At 33.5% G+C, this 21,929-nt stretch overlaps 3 protein-coding genes across 15 annotated transcripts in view; 2 read left to right on the top strand and 1 right to left on the bottom strand.

The window, feature by feature from the left end:
- The first annotated feature begins 329 nt into the window (after nucleotides 1-329).
- Nucleotides 330-1,995, top strand: Yippee (yippee zinc finger protein). Of its 2 annotated transcripts, none has more exons than XM_033337563.2 (3): nucleotides 330-467; nucleotides 572-766; nucleotides 1,403-1,995. In XM_033337563.2, the coding sequence occupies exons 2-3, from the start codon at nucleotides 606-608 to the stop codon at nucleotides 1,590-1,592; spliced, it is 351 nt and encodes a 116-aa protein (XP_033193454.1). In that variant the 5' UTR covers nucleotides 330-467; nucleotides 572-605; the 3' UTR covers nucleotides 1,593-1,995. The 2 variants fall into 2 exon arrangements, with proteins under 2 accessions (XP_033193454.1, XP_033193455.1); XM_033337564.2 differs by having other exon boundaries at nucleotides 393-467; nucleotides 605-766.
- A 451-nt stretch (nucleotides 1,996-2,446) lies between these two features.
- On the top strand, nucleotides 2,447-17,287 carry smg (sterile alpha motif domain containing protein 4 smaug). The gene is made up of 9 exons (XM_033337675.2): nucleotides 2,447-2,597; nucleotides 4,126-4,463; nucleotides 4,541-4,859; nucleotides 4,944-5,188; nucleotides 5,273-5,383; nucleotides 5,453-5,824; nucleotides 5,929-6,088; nucleotides 6,205-6,457; nucleotides 6,538-17,287. The coding sequence occupies exons 2-9, from the start codon at nucleotides 4,250-4,252 to the stop codon at nucleotides 6,703-6,705; spliced, it is 1,842 nt and encodes a 613-aa protein (XP_033193566.1). The 5' UTR covers nucleotides 2,447-2,597; nucleotides 4,126-4,249; the 3' UTR covers nucleotides 6,706-17,287.
- Nucleotides 13,979-21,929, bottom strand: part of Asap (ArfGAP domain of ASAP) — a 55,778-nt gene continuing 47,827 nt past the window's right edge. For 11 of the 12 annotated variants that reach the window (XM_033337664.2, XM_033337667.2, XM_033337674.2 and 8 more), the window contains one exon: nucleotides 13,979-20,790. In XM_033337664.2, coding sequence (XP_033193555.1) covers nucleotides 20,575-20,790 — 216 coding nt within the window. In that variant the 3' untranslated portion in view covers nucleotides 13,979-20,574. Of the gene's footprint in view, nucleotides 20,791-21,083; nucleotides 21,816-21,929 lie in introns of those variants that run through there. The other variant, XM_033337673.2, reaches the window with a different exon arrangement.

Here is a 21,929-nt window from a genome sequence, read left to right as displayed (position 1 = left end):
CTATTTATAGTGACACATGTTTTATAAACATATAGTTCTTTTAATTTCGATTTAAACTTACCTAAATACTGCGTTCTCATTTTAAAATTACGACTTGTATACAAAATGTTTTGCTTTCAAATTATTCACTATTTTATTAAACCATTTTTAAACTGTTGATTATGTATGTAATAATATTCATATCGAAAGAAAATTTATATTAGAGACAATAATTTTGTATTGAAATTAAAAGAATTATATGTTTATAGAACATGTAGTTTTATAAATAATCATGAAATAATTTTGATGCAATGTTATCTTGTATGTCATTTTTGTATTTTTTTCAGCGTCGCTGTGATCGCAGCGTACGAGTTTAAAATTTTCGTAGGCGGTTGTACCATCTAGAAGTTTGAAATCTATGAATCATGATTGAAACAGCTTGGCAGACTCAAGCATTTGGATGGTATTGTTGCGTAGCGTAGCGTAGTGTATGTATCACGCTGTAGTGACAACTACATCAAATTACATGACTTGCTTGTTTGTAGAGTCAATGCAGTTCACTTGAATCTACCAAGTCGTTTTTATTTCACAGTAGATACTTGGAAAGCGATTTACGATATTTCAGGATGGGTGTAATTTTCTTGGAACACATCGGAGGTACTCGGTTGTTCTCCTGCGCTTCTTGTGACACCAATCTTACAAACAGAGGTCAGCTGATAAGCACGCGTTTTACGGGCGCGACAGGCCGTGCTTTTCTATTTAACAAAGTCGTCAACTTGAATTACAGGTATTCGCGTTTTTCCTTTGTTCCTTTAAATAAATTAACGTCAAACGTAATATACAATAAGTTTATGTTTACATTTCTACCTTTTGAAAATTCTCGCGCTTGACAAAGACAATTGTGTAAGGTGGAATGTTATTATACTCATGTACCTAAGAAAGAGGGACAGAGGAGTTGAATTTAAGTAAAAACTCGAATTATCCGTTAGAGGAGAATGTGTTTAAACATATGGGAAAGAGAACTGTAATTGTTTGTAAAATTAATTACAAAGGTACAACAACATGGCGTCATTTTGTTTTGATATCTTCATTGTATTATTTGTATATTACGTTAATATTTATTAGTACAGTTTAAAGAAACTTTGTCATTTTAAAAAAACTTATCATTATTTCAAATAAAAATAATTTTATTGTTTCATTGATTATTTAAATGTTTGTAACTTTTATTACTTATTTTATATTCATTATATGTTATTCTTAGGTACATGATTTTTGCTGTTTATACATATGTAGCTTTTTAACATTATTTAGCACACAGGATACCATTCGTAAATGTACAAAATCTCAGAGAAATTGTACTAATGGAATAATCTTATATGATTTTTGCCTATTCATAATTTAATTTGTCTACAATGATACACAGCGAGGTACAGGATAGAGTGATGTTGACGGGTCGTCACATGGTCCGAGATGTCAGCTGCAAAAACTGTGATGCTAAACTTGGGTGGGTGTATGAATTTGCCACAGACGAGAATCAACGATACAAGGAAGGCCGTGTCATCTTGGAACGTGCTTTAGTCACTGAGAGCGATGGAATGGGCGACAATATTTAATAGCATACACATAAGTAGCACGCCATAGGATAAGAATACCTTATAGTCAGTGCTAAATCAGTTGTCCTACTTCTCTGTGTTCTTTTGTTATTTGAAATAATCAAAAAGAAAAGATTATTGTATGAGTATACGATGATTTATATATAATATCTAATATCTAATATTTTTGTAAACATGAAACATATATCATTATTTTAAAGCTATTTCTCATTCAACAATGTATTTTGTGCTAGATCAGATTTAAAATAAACGTTCGGTCTATTATTGTGTCAGAATTTTAAATATTACTATGTTTTTCTATATTAAAATTTATTATAAAGAAAAATATAGATTATATTGAATAAGTAAGATAAATTGTAAACTACGACCAAATATATTAATTAACTTAATAAATCTCAGAGAATTTGTTAGTTTATTACAAACAATATTTTAATCATATTTTTATCTACATTGATCAATAAATAGACTGCGGATGTTTATGCAAATTCATATTTTTATGAATATGTAATACTAATAAAATAGAACCTCAGAAAATATTTGTTTTACTCACCTCAAATATTAAAACGGATATTGTACTTTGAATATTTTATATATTTTTAATATTAATGCACTCTGCATTCTGATATTTTTAAATTTCTCACAATTGCATAAAAATCCTCAGTTTATTAATAAAGATACACTAAAAATAGAAAGAAACCTAATTGAATTTTGAACGTATACTAAAAAGCCAAACAAAATCGACGTACATTTGAGACACAAATGAACCGCGCCCCAAGTTATAGCACGATTGGTTGTTATCATTCGAGCGTGGTCCAATAGCAGAGGTGAAGTTCTGCAACGAGTTGCGACGACGAACCAGTGTGGTCACGTAAGCCCACCATACCGCATGGTGGATACATGTTTCCTTTAACTAGACGTCGTCTAAAATGCTATAATTGTGTATTGTTGTTATTTTGCAAGGGACACAACGAACTTGTGGAACAGCCACTTCCAGCCTTGCATACGGTAATTATATCAATATGTAGCTATATTATATAGCATAAACGCGTTGACCGATTTCAGCATACAATTTGTTGTTTGCTGTTCGGCTCAATGGCCGAGTGCTAGTCGCACAGTAGCAATATATTTGTTACATTTATAGAATATCCCTTTCACCTATTTCGTGACAATTTCGATAATTCTACTACATATACGTTTTACTGTGAAAGTCGATTAATATTAATACATAAACGAATTATTTTTTATTCTCTTGTTTTTCTCTGTTCGTTCTCTGTCCTTTCCCCTCTACTATCCCACGCACACAAAGATAGCAGCGGCACCAACGAACGCGACTCGAAGAATTCTACGGAAATACAAAATGAAATTTTTCTAAGAAATATTTAGTTTTATCATATGAGGGTTTTAGAGCCTTTGGTGGAACTTTGATGAACAGTTGTGTTATTTCTGTCCGTAGAAAGAATCGTATCTTATCTATCAGTGTTAGAGGCATGTAAAGTCTCGCACACGGTGCCATTGCACCGCCGAATGGATCGTAACAGGAAAGCTATAAATACACACGCATCGCGGGGTAAACAAACTTGACCTCAGTGGAATTCTTATCGATGTACCTACATGTCGATGCAGTGTACACAGATATTTTGAGGTTATGTTGGACATTAGACTTCGTTATACGCCTATAAAGACCGAAAAAATCCGACGATTCGATATTACAGAATTAATATATTTCTTTTCTGAAGACTAAAGTAGTGTTTACAATATTATAGTTGGTGAAAAAATTATTTGGAATATTTAGTGTACCTAATTGTAATAAATTATTGTTATTGTTTTTTATGGTACGTTGTACGTTATAAGTTTTATTTTTGAAATAAATACAAGTAGGTTTAATATAATAATTTTGTAAGACTAATTAATATTAGGCGTTCGATTTTACTTGCTGCACACTTTCACTGTTCTAGAAAGTTGATATGTTAATTTATGTTAAATATTAATTTTATGATACTAGGTTAAAACGATAAAGTTATGGGTGATTTAAGATATAAAAGTTAATAATTAACTTTCGAATAATTGAAATCTGCAACCCTTGCTATTTGAGTATTATAATACAGTTAATATAAAGATAGTTTTTAAAGATGTATTTTAGTTAACCATGCAATTCTATTATGTATGTATATAATAAGATTTTTTTATATATTACATACAAATAAATGTGTATACTCATATAAAATCATTATTAACATTACCCTATTGAATTTAATATTAAAAATGTATTGTATTGGTATTAGAACAATATTTTAGCAATAAATTTCAAATGAATTAGATTGTCCTTGATATATTGTATAATTTTATTTTTAAATATTTAACTATGCAAAAAATAGTAAAAGCCAAATATTTGATAACTGTTTATATCTTAATAATATTTATTAAAATATAATCCTCATTTAGATTCTGGGAGGACATTAGGGTTAAATTCCTAATAAATTATTTTACATAGAATACATCTTAAAAATGTAAATATTCTTTATATTTAATACAGAGTGCTGGCACATACCTGGTTTTGTTTAAATATTATTGGAACACAATTGAATCATAATCCGAATAATCCAAAAAAAAATTGGAGCTTTTAATATTTGCTCCTTATCACTAAAGCACTGTTAAAAATGAAGTGGTCACCCGGTGCTCTATTCTGCGAACAAGTTGGTGAATTGACTCGAGTTTTCTCACAATGGAATGAATGCGAGCAAACTGTAGTTTTATATGCACTACTTCGTCGCATTCCTGCAGTTCAAGCAAGGTTTCTTGCACAAGCAGTGCAGCATTCCTTGCACTCTGTTTCTGAATTAGACTCACAGGAACTAAATGCTAATAATCCAGGTAATTTTTATAATTGGTATAAACGAATTTAAGAGTCTGCAAATGTAAATGATTTTTACCAAAAAATGTTGTTGTAGCATTTATTAACTCATTGCTATCAGAATCAACAGAAATTGCTATAAATCAACTTTTAACACATTTGCCATTATTAAGGCCTGGGAATATAGAGTGCAAACAATGTTACTTAGTAGCAATACCAGAATTAGTAAGCCATTGTGTAACTACAGGGCAATTTACCGAACAAACTCAACAACTGTTAAGTTATTGTTTGATTCATCCAGCTATAACTAGTCAAGATAGACGTTCTTTGACTCAGTGGCTTCGACATCTTGAAGAACGTATTAGTGGTACACCACCAATACACAGTCTCGAGGAGTACACTAGTACTACTATTAGGTGAATTAGAAACAGTTATATAATATTTATGTATAATATTTATGTATATATTTATTATATTAATTTTATTTACTTTTAATTTAGATGGGATAATGCATGGCAGCGAAATTCTAAACAGCAAAGTGAACAGACAAGTTTATTTGGCACACAATCAGGCACTGCCTTCAATTTGCAATTTCCTCCACCTGTAACTCGTCAACGACGATCGAACAGTTTAACACCACCCGTTGCTCCATCTCATCATCTAGAAGTTGTTGATCGCAGTAACAATATAAATTGCACAACTAAACATAAGCCACGAAGCTTCAGCGTATCTGGGGATCATACAAGTTAGATTAATTTGAAGTTAATGTTAACAAGAGTATTTCGATTATACTTTTATTTTATTTGAATAATTGTTGGTTTCTAAACAGGCAATCTTATTGGATTAGGCCCACTGAGTCCTCAAAGTTCTTGCGCAAGTAGCGGCAGCGAAGGGCGTTTAGATGAAACATCTACTCGATCGCTTGCTAGTGGTATGAGAGGTACGTATATATAATTTCATAAATTTACGCTTCATCGATAAGAAAAGTAACATATTATCTATTTTTCAGATGTCCCATCATGGCTTAAAACTTTACGCCTTCATAAATATAGTTATCTGTTTGTTACTCTCAGTTACGAAGAAATGCTTCAGTTAACTGAGGAACAATTAGCAGAACAAGGCGTGACGAAAGGGGCCCGACATAAATTAGCCCTTTCTATCGCAAAATTGCAACAACGCTATACAACACTTCTAAATTTAGAGAAAGACTTATTACAACCAACTCGCGATAATACACAATCGGCTTCGTTTTTACAAGGTCCGACAGTATTGATTAATACGATCGATGAATTAAAAATTATCTTAGCTACTCCCATGAAACCCAGCCAAGAAAATGATCTTCAGGATATACCTGCACAATTCACCAAGGTTCTTGGAAAACGTGAGTATTGCGTAATTATTAATGTAATGTTTCAAGATAATATGATATATACCAGATAACAAGAATAAAAATATTCTAACACGTCGTGTTTGTTTGTTTTGTAGTGTGTAGCCGGTTGGCACTGGATAGCGTGGATGACGGTATTTTATGCGCTTGTATTAACATATTAGAGAAAGTATTGCAGCATGATTGCTTTACTCCAAATCAAAAGGAGAAGGTACAACAATGGCGCAGTAGACTTGGAAATCCACGACCGACTCCAAAGTAAGGAAAAGAGGAATAACTAAAAGAAATAACTTTTCTTTTGAAATCATGATAATTATAAAGTTCGAAATAAATAACTGGATATATAATTAACATTCGTACAATTAAAATTTCAGATGGCAACATAATTATGGCTACAATAATAGAAGGTACTGTAACCCCCAGCAGCACAATAGAAAACCAAGTTTAAACTTAGGACACGTCCATAATACACATCCGCAAAACAATTCTTTTGTGGTTAGCACTCACAGAAACAGTATATCTACACCATATTTACAAAATAATCAGAACCAAAGCGTAAATCAGAATACTTTACGTCCAGTCCACGCGACCAAAAAGCGACCTAGTTTACAAGAATCTAGTTTACAGGTACGTTTTTTATTAAGCTTAATTTCGCATTTAGATGCGAGCTTTTTCACGAGAAAAATTAGTTTCTATTCACATTTTAGCAGTTACAAAGAACGTTACAACGCACATACAGTGCACCGAGGGATCATTTTCTTAGCCCGAGTAGCAACAACGCATCCGAAACAACGGAGCCAGAAATCAACTCTCGTCTCGAATCTCTTTGTTTAAGAATGACGGAACAAGCAATCGGTGGTTTCGGTGAGGCCTAATCAATTCTTTGTTTTTTTCCTTGACTGGATCTACACAAGTAAGTCCTGTTAAAAACAGAAAAATTATAAAACGACATATATGTCCGAGCTCCGATCTTTCAAAGTCGAAGGCAAGACTGACGCCCTTACATTTTGCGAGAATAAAGAGACTCCGACAGCAATGATAAATGCTGACAAGTAGCACGTATAAACGTGCATGCATTCTCACGCTTTAATAGCCCTACCAAATGAAATGTCCAACATTTGAGACATTTACACCAAGAAAACCCAGTTTTGCGATGTCAGAACGACGCGCGAAGGAAAACTAAAAAAAAATATTTTTTATTATATCTGATGCAATTATACTATTTAATTGAAACTGACAGAATTTGGCAAGCCAAATGCTATTAGGAAGATAGATTCTTTCCTTGACTAATTGCTGCATCTATATAAATGTATTATATAAAGAATATATATGTATACACATATGAGATAGAATTTTATGGGAAGCGGATAAAAAAACGTATAACATATATTAAAACGAAAAAAAAGGGGACGAAAAAGGTACACCACATTAATTGTGCGATGTTTGCAATATTATTATCTTCGTGTGTTATCCATTTCGGGAAATGGAATTTGTCTGATTTTAAGCGCCAGGACACATTATATACTAATGTATTCATTTTAACGAACTGACTGATTTTACTTCTTTTTAACATTACTACGATAATTATCTCTCCGTTCTACTTTCTTATTGCCACCGCCGCTATTGCTACTACTTATTACTCTATGTTTTGTCACCATCGTTTATTACTATTCCGGCCGATAGCTAATTCGCCACACCATCATTCTCATTATGTTCATCATTGTCTTTACTGCTTGTCATATTATTATTACTATTATCATCATCATTATTATAGTTATTACTACAATTATTACTATGTAAACTCTTATTACTGCTACCGTTTACTACCATTTCTCTGGGTGACCACTAACACCATTATTAATATGCTTTCACGCTATTGCTATTTTTACCCTCCTATCGTTACGACTGTTTCTACCATTATCATCTATCAGCTATGCTATTACTATTACCATTACCCTACTACAAGTAGCCCTCACAACTACTCTTACTATTATGAGTACTGCTAATACTATAACATTATACTCTCCCCGCTATCGTCATTATTACTGTATAGCTCTCCTTAGAGGAAATGGAAAATCATACTTAAAAGATATAATACACAATATTACTTCGTTACATACATTGAAAGAAAAGGAAGAAAGGAAAGAGACGAAGCGCTGTCGCATGTACACGTTCTAAATTCGCCTTCGCAATCACGATTGTTGGAGAAAAAAGAATAGGAAAAGATGACATGCAGCGGTGTGTATACTTTGTAGTTTGCGCACAGATCTCGTGATTCTTTATACTTTTACGCGAGGAAGAAGATAAGGGAGAAAGCGAGAGAGAGAGAGAGTTACCATGTGTCTCTTCTTTTAAAGTCGCAGTTAACAACTATAAGTAGAAGAGGATAGGAAGTACTGAAGGAAAGAAAGAGGGAGTAGGGGAAGAAGGCGAAGAGATTATTAATAATAAACGGATTTTTTAAGGCCTTAGAAAGGTATATGTCTCGTGCTAACGAACGCTAAGAAGGGTATAAGACTAAATAATTAAATATACACATGTAGCGAAACGAGTCGAGGAATGCTAGAACTGAAAGAAAAACTTGCATTATGCTTTCATGATGCGACATCGAAATCTGTGGCTTTAAATTATAACCGTACACCATACTATATAAAATGCACTTATTAGCACTTTAATCGTAACTACGTCGCGAGTAAAACCGTAGCATAATATTTTTCGTGCAACAAGGTTAGGGAGGAAGAAGGAGATACGAGAAAGAAAAAAGATGAAACGGGTGGCGATGATTATGATGAAAGAACGAGAAACAGAAGTGAAAGAAAAAGGAACATGTAAAGATACGGGAAAGATTAAATTTAATAACTAAATATAATAGTATTAGCGATAAACTGATATAACGTATCGATAAACAATATATGAGACAAGCAAACAAATAAGCAAAAAAAAAAAAAACAAATATATAAACGAAAGACTGAACAATTCACGCGCCGTGAGCCGCGTGGTGAATTTCGGGCGTTTCTTCGTTTCGTTTAATTCTCGATCAGCTGCACGGCCGCGTGAATAAAAACAATTGGAAGACTGTGGAAGGAAAAACCTGTCAAAATATTAAGAATTAGAGAACGAAGCGCGAGAGGAAAGAGAGAATGAAGACAAAAAATCGAGTGAAAGAGAAAATTGGATGAAAGGGCGGGAGAAGAAGAGAATACGTTTGTATGTGCGTGCATGTGAGAGTATATATCAAGTTAACGAGAGAGTAATTTGCTAGCTATATATCTAGGTTATAACGATTTATTCTAATGATTATACTCTTATTAGGATCATGAATCTACGTAATGGCGCGCGGTGATTTCTCGGTTAATTAATTAGCCTGTTTGAATGAAAAAAGAAATCGTCAACACGAAACAGATTAGAGGAACGATCAATCGATACGATATTTTGCGGTGATCATTCATCCCCCATATTCTTTCCCCTTTCTATAATTATGAGGAAAAAAAAGAACAAATTGACGAAAGAATCGAGTTTCATATACGATTTTACGTATACGCTCATCCTATTCACGTATACATATACACGTACATATAGCATGCATACATAAACACTCGTATACACAGACGGACATTACGTATATCCGACTAGAATCCCAGAGATGTTTCGTATATAGACAGGAAGGCAAACACGTAATAATTTTTCGGGAGAGACGGTCAAAAGCTAGTCAAACGTGAATACAATTTCTAATTTCTACCACTTTTAAATGTGTATAGATATTATTTGTACATTTAATTGCGCAAAACGGGGAAAGGAAAAAAAAAGAAAGAAAAGAAACGAATGAAGGTTAAAAAGTGAAAGCGAGGGCGAGCGCGCGCGATTTAAAATCCTTAAATGAAAAAAAGATAAGAAATGATAAAAAAAAAAAAAGAAAGAAGATAAGAACGAAGATAGGAGGAAAGATCTAGAGAGAGAGAAGAAAACAGGTGGAGGAAAAAGATATATACGACGACTTTAGCGTTAACGCATGCAAGAATAAAAGCTGAAAGACTGCTTCCAAACGACTTCAGGAAATTCGTTCAACGTAGGATTTATTATTTCATACTGAAACGCAGTATCTAAATAAACGCGATCAATTTTAAAAAGGGCAGGACCTGAACTAGCTAAGAAACGCAAAGAGATATTATTCGCATCGAGCGAACATGCATGATGTGTTTATCAGAAAAAGTTAAAAAAAAAAGGAAAAAAAAGAAAGAGAAGAAGAAGAAATAGAAAAATGTAACGGAAGCGTGATTCTGCCAAAGATCGACGACCGCTGAAACGATCACAAACGAACGAGAAAAGAACGAGGAATACGAAATCCGATACGTTTGTCGACGCCCTGTCTTTGTTTAGAAAATTGTTGTTTGCCAGGTTTCGATGCTAACGAGCCACGCGATATTTCTTGCGAAAGTGACGCTATGCGATTCCACAATTTTATACCGTGTATATTCCAATATCAAGGTCACACGGTCGCATGCATTAGATTATTAGCAGATTGCGAACGTTTATTCAGATTTTTACGAATACGACTGAACACAGGACTTACGTTGAAATTTGTTCTACTTTTTAAATATTACGTACTTCGCTATAGATATTTTGTACATTCATATATATATATTACAGTATGCATTCTCTACGTTTTCGTACATTTAAATTTTTCGTAAATGGATGAACCTTCGCAATCTAATCATTAAAAATTTGAACCTGTCGAATCCCATTGGCGCCACGATTGCGAACAGAATCGTCTGCATTGAAGCCAATCTTGATACGAGGCAAAGCAGTTATGGTGTACATCACGCGCATAAACGAGATACGAAGGGAACGTTGCACTTATAGTACTTACGCTGTCGTTATATATCGAGTCCACTGTTTGGTCGTGGACAATATTCCATAAATTTTGCCTCATATAGTCGTGAGGGATAACTGGTGCGGTGGCTTTCGGCAGAAGCACAGCTTACTGCGATTCGATAGCATCGAATGGATAAGACGATGTTAAATTTATATTCTCACCATTGAAATTCTGGAGACTTTCGGGTGCAGTGCCTTTTTAAAAGGACGATTTCCTGGCGTTACTAGATTTCGTTATCGGTATAAGTCGATTGGAAAAATATGATGTGTGAATACTTTACCTCCACATCGTATAAAATTGAAGTCATATTTGAAAAGAAAAAAGAACATTTTTTTATTTTTAACTTTCTTCTATATTTTTTTATATATTCGTAGCATAGAACATGTTTAAAATCAAATTCAACAACGAACACGTAACCAACTGTACTGCCCTCGTCGATTAAGAACTATTATCTCCGATTTTTATCTTTACTTCCCTGCGCCGTCCTTTATCTTTCTTCGTTAAATAATATCGATTCGAAAATATTTAGTAATTATATCCTAATAGGCTGTATATATAACTTGTTTTAAAAGACACGGATTGCCTCGAATATTTGCATGTTTCAAAAGATGGAAAGAAAAAAGATGTTAGATGAAACATTTTATTTAAGAAGGGTTCTCTAGTCATATAGAACTTCGTAGATTTGATATCCCAGTTAAATCACGAGTTAAAAGGCTCCTAAATAGAATTTAAAGTAAACATTTTGGGAACTGATAGATCATAAGGTCGAAACCGTTGAACTGCGTATCTCAAATTTGGTTCAGTTCTCATAGGAACACGTAGAATTTATATATATATATTATTTTTTTAGATCTTTCAGAGCTAGCCAGCTTTGTCAGTATATTATGAAATTTCTGAAAAAGTTGGCTGTAACGCTATCAAAGAATTCTTCTAAAAGGATGCTCTATACACGCGGAAAATGCTTTGGTAATTTCGATCGGTAAGAAATCAATTTGTGAAAGCTTCGAATTCTCCGATATTTGTACCAGCCAGAGTTGTGCAAAGATGGCGGCCAAGATGACAGGCCGTCGCATTATAGATGCGCAGACGTTTGACACTCGACGATCAGTCGCCATGCTTATCCATTCGTTGCATTTGCTTTTAATCCGCTTCAGAGATTATGATCTCTTGTACCGGCGCGGGGACAAATGAGTTATTAAAACGCTATATAGCACAGGATATACTCTTTGGCCGGATGCTTGCGTTTCAGGTGATCGACTACTTAGAACTCAACTGCGGATTTTTATGCATCTACAGGAAATGTAAAGGCGCGAAAATACACAAAATGTACATGTACAATATATTACAATATTTCATAGTTGAAACGATCTTCTAATTAATATTCCGTTCTTCTGATTATATTAATATGAAAATATGAATTTGCATAAATATCCGTAGTCTACATACTTAGAGCGTACGCGTAGTATGTATCTCGATGAGATCGAGATTACAAAAAACAAGTGAGAACATGTAGCCGAAGAACTCATCGTCTCGAAGGACGTAAGTAATGGAAGAAATTAAATTTTCGCTAACAGCGTATATATTAAAGAAAGGAACAAAAAAGAAAGCGAACGAAAAAGAGCAAGTTTCCGGCCGAAATAAAGCGTCATTGACGATAACCCAGGTAGCAAAATAAACAACCATCGACTGACATTTGCTTCGACGAGAGAAAGAAGCTAGGCAAAAACGGAAGATGCGCTTTAGAAACGCGTTTATACGGAATAGGAGCAGCTGAAAGAATAGAAAGACGATCTGTGTGTAATCACGCGTGAAAATGTAACGCCTCTTCGTGTTGGAAGGGCTTCTGCTCTTTTTTTAGGTGTGCTTTGGCCGGCGAACGCGACTATTTGACATGTTTCAATTTTAACAAGTTCATGTACGAAGCACGTTGAATGTGTTTAGCTTTTTGTATCTTGTCGATTGCGTTCGATTCGGTCGTTTATGCATTACGGTTCGAACGATACGGAACACTTCTCTTTTCTTTTTCTTTTTCTTTCCTTTCTTTTCTCGTTGTTGTTTTCTCTTCGATTCTCCTGTTTCCAAATCGCGCGTATGTGCGTGACACGAGACGACCTATCGACTCGGACGAAGTTTCGAGTAGCAAATTCAGCGAACCGTAAAGCAAACGCCGATTCTATTCTTGGTATTAAACAGGAGAGACAGAGAATTCGTCGATATTTGACGAGATAGATACACATTGTAGATGAATTTATCGATCCGATTGATTTATCGAAGGTGGATGAATTCCATTTGAGACTGGTATGTTGCGTTTTGGCCAAAGAATGCCTCTGCTATACACGGCGCCTTCTGTTAATTATTAAGAGACGTAGCTTTTGAATTATCAGATTGCTAACTGGGATATTTTAGTCACGTAAGCTGGATAACTTGTAAAAATGCAATTTTTGTACTGTTATAACGTTAAATAGACGAAGGTATACTGACGTTGTAGCGTGAAAGAACATTTTTCAATAAAAAATTTTTCATACGCAAACAACTTAATGGTTGTGTTCTTCTCTTTATAGGTACAGTGGCGTTAAAGTGGCATTAATATTTCTATATATTTGTTTCTAATAATCAACTAGTCAACTGTTTTTTTTTTTAGATATATTAGTACAACTACTGTAGTTGTTATAAATATATGTTTTCTTCGTCTAACGCACATAGTTTTTCTAAATAAAAAATAATAAGCTAAATAATTCTCAAAATTCTTGAGATGTCGAAGAATATTAATGCGTCTGTAAGGTCTGCAATTGTCATAATCTGTGGTAACGTATTAATGTGGCAAACGAAATGTTAGTCGTTTGGTGTGATAATGGTGGATTGATCGTTTGTTGTAAGTGTACAAGATGGCATCTTTTGTGTTTTAGAATGTAACTCACGTGGTATCATCCGCAATAATAATTTTATCACTCGAGGTTTGTGTGGTGTACGAGGTAATGTTTTATTAATTTGCAATTCACTAAATAGTTCCTTTTCTGTTATCGGATAGTCGTGGTATAAATTTTATTTCATTCTATTAATTATAAGAATCTGTTGTACTACGTGAGAAATGCAATTTCTAATTCCTTCTGGTAGCGAGATAAAGTACCAGAATCTTTGTTTTTGACCAACGACTCGATCAACCAAAATTAAGATTGCGTCCATTGAGCAAATTCTTGGAATTGTAGAGTGTAGAATGATCTCAAACGAGATTTGGCCCTCGATGGATTATACCGTTAGATAAAGAAAAAGTGGCGTTATGATAGTTCTCTAAATGATATTTATTTCTGATACATTTCAAAGTTTTTGAACTGTCCGAAAGACAATCCTGCTGCGCTTTAGTCACGAAGGATACAGTAAACGTTAGTACATTACCGTCATATAATATCGATATTTAGACCTGCTTCGATATCGTCGAAGGCCGTACCTAAACAAGATTTCATAAATTTTTTAGCACGGGCATTATTAGGTACATACACGTAGGTAGACTTAATAATATAACAGCGCGTCGTTTTCAGATTGCATCTGTTTTTTTAAATTACCAAATATACGAGAAATTTATTTCACGCCTTTTATAATCGCCTCGCCTTAAAAGATTCGTTCTCTCTGTAAAACACTTTATATCGTCAAATCTGCTTTCAATATAATTACGTGTTAACGTGCGTTTTTCGTACCTAGTACAAGTAACTACGAAATAGTAATAAATACTTATAGCCTACTTAACGATTCTTTAAATGCATAAAGTATAATAAGTTCAGAGGACAAGGTGGTACGCTTGTGACTCCTGTTCTTCATTGAGAATCTGCATTGATGTTATATTGACTTCTTTTGTTCTCGAAGACTGGACCAATACAGTTTCGTTACACTAGAAGTTTTATGACTATTATAATGAAATAGTAAGTTAGTATCTTGTTCGTGCAGTTTGTAGTGGCGAATAATAGATGTTTGATTTATTAGACGTGAAAAATGAACAAATACTTGCTGCATATACCTTTGAATTATTTTACAAGTAGTCTTTGTCAGTTTGTGAACACATTTATTCTACAAGAATCTTTGTTTGAGAACATGTTATAGTATATATAATACATGATAAATGTGACACTTTATTTGGAAGTATAATTTCTTTTATATAGAAAATTATTTTTCCACTAAGTAATTTTCTGGTAGTTCTTTTAAAGATTATTTCGAGGGAAGATGAGAAACATATTGAAATGAAAAAAGATCATATCTTTTTCAGAGAGAAAGTACTTAAGTCCTGTCATCCATAACATATTTGAATATGTTGAAATCATGTAATTTCTCCATACGTGTTGTTTATCTTAAACATCTTGCTCTTAACATTAATCATGGTGTACAATCTACAGCAGAAGTTTTATGCAAGGAACAGGAGTCATTCACCATTTTCTTTATCGACGCGTTTCATTAAATATATCCATATAATACATGCTTAAGACGTTACGTTATCATTTATCGTATGCTTAAATAGTATAAACATCGACTCTTTCATTCCTCGATCGCTCACTTGCTCTATACACATATGTACATCGACCAACGGCATGATCCTCTGCATTTTGTCAGCATATATGAACAAGTCGTGTCTCGTTTAGACGCGTCAAAAATTGCGAGGATGTTGTAAACACAGTTTAAAGGCAGCTTAATGCTAAACGGATTAGTAGACTGTAGATTCTTATGCATTTATGGTGGAAATTTAAAAGTGCAGAATTGCACAAGGATACATATAACAGTTAGTGGATGTTGTTCAAAACAATAGTTAATAAATATTAGAAATTGGAGTTGGATGAAAATTGTTTCTATGGAAACACCTAACTTACATGACTTATGTATTATTATTTCAGTATATCCACATTGTCAGTGTTGAGATTTTAGAATGAGTTGAATATGCGTTTACAACTATACTTGAAGGTTCATACAGATTTTATGCGGTGTCAGCTATTTATCAGAGATAAATATGGACTTTAATCGATGTAGGCATATTCCTTGTGTCAGTTTCAATGTAGCAGAACATTTGATCTCAGTTACAGGAAAAGATACAGGATTCTTGTATCATAATGTTGAAAATATAACAGAAATATACATCAATGTCTTGATTGGATTAAGTGTTCAAATACTTATGATGCAGGGCATACGGTGCTTTCTAAATAACACTTGACAGGTATGTAAAACAATTTTCTATTTTCTTACTGATATTGTAACAAGTTTCTATTTCTTCAATGGTATTCTCAAAAGATTGCATAAAAATCTGCAGTCTGTAGATTAGATTGTTTTCTTCACTTCTTTTACTTTTATTCTTTTATTACAGATTGGCATTACACAGCGACATGACTTAAGATTTGTTGTGTCTAACCCTGTTTTTCAAAAGATCTTTCGTTTGCTACTCTCATCGAGAACGTATATTTTCTGAAAGTATCATCGATGCAAACGCAAGATAGTGACGAAATTTTTCATTTTCGTATAACAACTATCACTTTGAATTATCCGCTGAATAACTCCTAAGCGATGACCTATTGTTTATATTTGTTATAAATATTTATTGTTTATCATATACAGTGTTTGGAAAAAGATTAAGTGAAGAAGCGATGCCATTTTTTTACAAGGTAAAGTTTCATGGGTTTATTGGAAACACGTTGATCGTCATTCTCGTAATACTCTCACATAAACAGCGCATTAATTAAGTTTATTAATTAACGACGTATCTTTTAGCTGCTTAACAGGAGCTGTTTATACATACATATAAAACTTTCGACCGTTTTGATCAAGTAAAACAGTAAAACGTTGCGAGCCTACCATGTAATTATATATAGAAAATAATATCATTCCGAGTACTCTACTTTGTAGTTTATAATAGCAAAGAATAACATGTTTGAAATAACTTAATTTTTTTTATTTTTCAGGTGAATTTCCAAATAATTTATTCATCCTTTCAAATTAACCTTATTCTTTATCTTATTATTATTATTATTATATATATATATATATATTTTGTTTTGATTAATTTCTAAATTCTTTCGTAAAAGAATTTATATAAAAACTGATGGATTATACTGAGTTATTAATTTCACTTTTTTTTATATAAGCGAATATCAATCCAAAAAGTAATATTATAAACAATATAAATTCGAGAATACTTCGTAAAAAATAATGTCATTGCCATTCCGCTATTTAAAATTATATTTTGTTTTATTATATATTATTAACATCGTATATCTTCGATTCGTGAAATAATTGTAAATATATACGGACGATCACAAATACATTCAAATTTGAATTTCAATACAAAGCAAAAGTCTCGCTATCGAAGGAGGAAAAGAAAAAAAGAAACATAAATAATATCCCGATTTCGACTAGGCAACGGACCACAGTCCCTTATCGATCGCTGATTTCACGCTTTGCGGCTTCTTCGTGGTTCCTTTTCGTTTGAACCGATACGAGTACAGAATCCATAAATAGCACATCAGTCACATAACATACGTGTATAATTATATATATTTATTTGGTGACGTTTCCCGGTTAAACATTTTAAATACAAAAAGAGAGAGAGAGAGAGAGAGAGAGAAACAAAATAAAAGGCGAGCAAAAGGTTCAGTGTCGGAAGTAAAGTGGATAGTAAAAATTTACACTTGCTTGGAAAAAAAGAAAAAAGAAAGAAAATTACAGTCCACTTTTACGCAAGATTGAGCTAGACAGCGTCAACGGTTCCCCTCTCGCTCGCGAGAAAATGTTTTCTTTGGTCTCGTACGTGTCTCAGAGTGTTTCAAGCAAAAATATGTAACAAATAAAAATTTCAATTCGCTTCTGGCGCATAAATCTCGATTAAATCGCAGCACATGCTTGGCTTCATTACTCTGTCCTTTCTTTTATGCTCCTCCTTTTCATCTCATTATAAATATATATATATATATACATATATATATATATATTTATACTATATATACTTAATGACTAATAAATCTCTAATTTCATAATTCTATTTCACAATATATATATATATATATTGTGTGTATATATATATATATTTACTAACAAATAATATGGCATTACAAAAATGTACATACGCTCGTAACCACGTGATTGTTAAGAGTCGAATACGCTAATAATACTATCGGTGTCATGCAATATTTTAATGTCACATCGTTTCTTTTCTTATGGAGATGAACGCCTCTCTTTTTTTTTTCTTTTTCTTTTTGACATCCTAAGTTTATATTATATCTTCTATAACGATCGACGCCACTCGTTGCGTCTATTTCACGGAAATTTTTTCTATGATTTTCCTTTTCGTTTCACTCGCCTGAAACGCGACTGTATAATAGAGTATACTCAGCATTGGCAGTACAGAGTAGAAATGTGCGCCAGATATTTAAGACATGCAACAGGTAACAGATCAAACTCTGTATTTTCCCTTCTGCTTTTGTTCTCCTTATGACTGCACGCATACACACATGCACGCACGCACGCACGCACGCATACATTTATTTTTTTTCGTTTTTTATGTTTGGCTCTGTATAGACGAAATTGTGCACATTTACCGAACGTGACTCCAGACTGCGGACGTTTACTCGTTTTTGGGAAATTTAAGATTCCAGAGTGCAGATGAAGAGATTAGAGGGAGAGGGATGACGAGGAATGTTTATTTTCCGTGATTTCCCATTTTACAACATTTTCGTTTGTGAGGGCTGCAGAAATATCAAAAATGTCCATAAAGATACAAAATTGTATAAACATCCGCAGTCTACTTTTTATTCCGATCGAATATACCTGCTGGTTTTACGTAATACAATCGATAATAATTAGCAGCAAGATAAACCGGTATCCTCTTAGTTCTAATCAGTTACGAACGAATTAATGTAATTTACGATGGACTTGCCGATCGCAGCGCCCTGCCTTGATTAACACGCACGACAGCGCCATTTTATTAGTGTACCGAATTCTTTTTTTATTTGTTAAATCCGATTCGTAATACTAATAATTTATACTGAAATATATCTTATATCACATTTTATGTTTGTTTACCGTCGGTCTTCAGAACCGCGAATCGATCCAGTCTTCGATTTCGACGTCTTGCTCGAAACAATTAATAGTCATGTTACGTTCTTGTTCTTCTGGCACTGAATGCATTTCATTTATCGAAATTCTTTGCATTTCTAGAATTGTAGAATCGTCAAAGACACGTTTCCTTCACGCTTGAATATCCGACTCGAGTAGGCACGTTTTGATACAGCACATGAAGTATCGAGGCTAATAGTCTGAACAATGTCAATTGGATTTCTAAAATCTTCTTTAACCCAATTGCAATGAGATTATTAAAAAAAATACAACTCTAATATACTTTTCTTCTTCTATACATACCAATTATAATTTTATTCCAATATATCATCCTTACCGTAATTACATTAAATACCTTAAGTTAACTATACTACTAGCATAAACTTTCACTATACCAACTTTCTTTATAGCTTCAATTTTGTTCAAGCTTTTGCTTCAGTGCATTTCACTTTATAAAATAATTCCTTTAAATAATTCTTTCACCGTTTTATACCTTTTTTGCAGTTTTACTACGCGCTTCTGTTGTTTTTAAATACAATATGATTAAAATTGAATGGACATTTGCAGATTACTTTTCCTGAGTCAATTTGCATAACAGCTAAATAGCGGGGGTTTCTCCCGGTGGCTTTGAAAAAGCCAATTGATTTTGTTCAGGCTATAGCAGCTACTCTCCGTGATGTTTCTAAATCACTCTCGAAGACAACCCCATCTTTTTCAAATTGCTCTTCTCCTAATTAAACGATATTTCTTTCCATAAGAGTCATCAAACTCTACCCCTCCTCTCAGACGTAGACAAACATCTTTAAAAAAGTTTCTTCGTTTATTTTCCTGTTTTCTACATTATTCAAATGTCAAAATCTCCATTTCAGAAAATCAATATGTGTCTACGGAGTAATTTCAAGCTGATTGTCATCTACAAGCTAAGAAACTATTTCAAATTCCATGTAACCTCCAAAAACTGAACCAGAAACAGGTCCGACATGTCCAACCGAGTCAATTTATCCCAGTGGAACCAAGCGATACAGTGAATTAATTTGATTCGTTCCACATTAGTACATAGCGTGGCTATGATTTACCTTCTTAAGCACGTTTCTACGTTCGAGCGAACTACTATTTGTGACAAAAGTACACACTCGATTATGTATGTTTGCTCAAGTGGAAACGCAGTTAGGATACCGAATATTGTTCGGTTCGAACAACAGATCGAACGAGTTCATAGTATACATGGTGCTTCAGAAATGGGGAGAAAGATAGTAATACTATTGATAGCGTGATAATACTAAAAATCTGGATTATTTCTGCGCATGAAAAAATTCGGAATACACCTGGAATTTTTGCATGTCTCTGAAAACGTCGGTGCGATGCGTGTATTTTTGCAGACGGAAATCATTTATATTCCAGAAAGGAAGAGTTCCTAGATCTATATTCTAGTGATCTTCTTTCATTCTTAGGGTTAGGTTATGATTAGGTTTATTCTTAAGGAGGTTAGAATACCGCACTAAAGCTACCTATTTCCGAAGCACTTTCTACACTCGCGTGTTTAGTTCGAACGATAATAACTTCGTGTACAAAAGTTCGAGGCCTACAAGTGTGTTGTAGAAACATAGAGAAGAAGTGCCAAAAGAATGGACATCGTGAAATCGACGATTTTTAAACAATCGCCAGACAAACGCCCGATCCTTCATCTTCAATCCTTTGGTTTTCTCAACCAAGACCTTCTGCCGAGACTAGCAACGCTCACGGAGCTGGCAGTACTGGAGACACTTGCCAACGAGTTCAGGCTTACCGAATGTTAATCTTGCAGCATGTGCACGAAACTGATCGGGAACATTCCCCTCCTTTCAGGCGCTCTTTCGAGGGCACCTTCCATCCAGTTGTCGTCGTCAGTTTGCTCATTCGTCACGATGATCACCTCGCCTTCACGGAACGATAATTCGTCCTCGTTGTCCGCTTCGCAGTCGTACAAGGCTCGACAGCGTCGCAGACCGCTTAGGGTCGACGAAGTTGGCTAAAAGGAAGACCATGGTTAGCCATCGAATGGTTAACTGTATGGACGAAAGAGATATGGACATATGTCCATTTTTGTGCGTTTTCTTTTTTTTTTTAGTCTTCCATGGACGAAGCAAGCACTCTTTAACGAACTCACGAGCATCGAGATCGCGAGTCAAGATCGAGAACAATGCGAAGAATGCTTCCTTGGATCGCAAGGATAGTTAAATTGGAAATTCTAGAAGTGGAAGAAAGAGAAAGAGGATAGCTTTTTGACAAGACTCTATGCAGATCGTGCATAAGTAAGTAAACTTTTATTTTTTCTTTATTTCCTAATTGATTTGGTGGGTTTTTTTTTCGTTCTTTTTTACATTGTAGTGGATATCATGCATGGAGGAAACTAGATTTTGAAGAATCTGTGGTAGGAGACCAACACATTGCGTACAGTGTTCTGTTCCAATTATTTGCTTTTGTAAAAGGATTATTTTTATTTTTATAGATAGAGATAAAGATTAAGACGTTTGTTTCTGTAGATACTCGATAATTAAACAAAATTTTAGAATAAATGTTATTAATCTTCTTTCATTGATGCTCATATTTTCTGAAGTTAAATTAAATGCTAGTTATTGTTTACACAATGATAGTAATTATATCGATAAATTGTATTAATAAATATTATTGGAGAATGCAAGAATATATCTTGTACCGGTAAGAAATACTTTTAATATTCATACAAGTGTAACTAATATCCTTAAAAGATGAAAAGCACTTATGATTCTAATAAGAAAAATATGATTGTAATAATTTTTTTGTAAATTAACGAGTATCTATACATCAATTGTTCATATCACATGAATACAGTCAGATTTTTTTACAAATCAATATTCGCATACCTTATTCTTACAGTACTTAATCAGCTCAAGATTTTATAACAAATATTTTCATAAATAGTATACATTGTTAATATGGCGTTATTAAAATATGTGCTCCTTCATGTTTGCTTGTTTCATTTTAACAAACAATGTTAAATATGAATATTCATACCTACAAAAATAATTTTTTTATTGACACATTTAAATAAAACATATTAGCAGTAGATTAAACATTTTTTTAGATATGATTGTTCAAAAATTGATTTAAATAAAAACTATTCGTTCA

This window comes from Bombus vancouverensis, chromosome 5 (assembly GCF_051014615.1).
Source record: "Bombus vancouverensis nearcticus chromosome 5, iyBomVanc1_principal, whole genome shotgun sequence".
Taxonomy (NCBI): Eukaryota; Metazoa; Arthropoda; class Insecta; order Hymenoptera; family Apidae; genus Bombus; species Bombus vancouverensis.
This window is presented reverse-complemented; position numbering and strand designations above follow the sequence as displayed.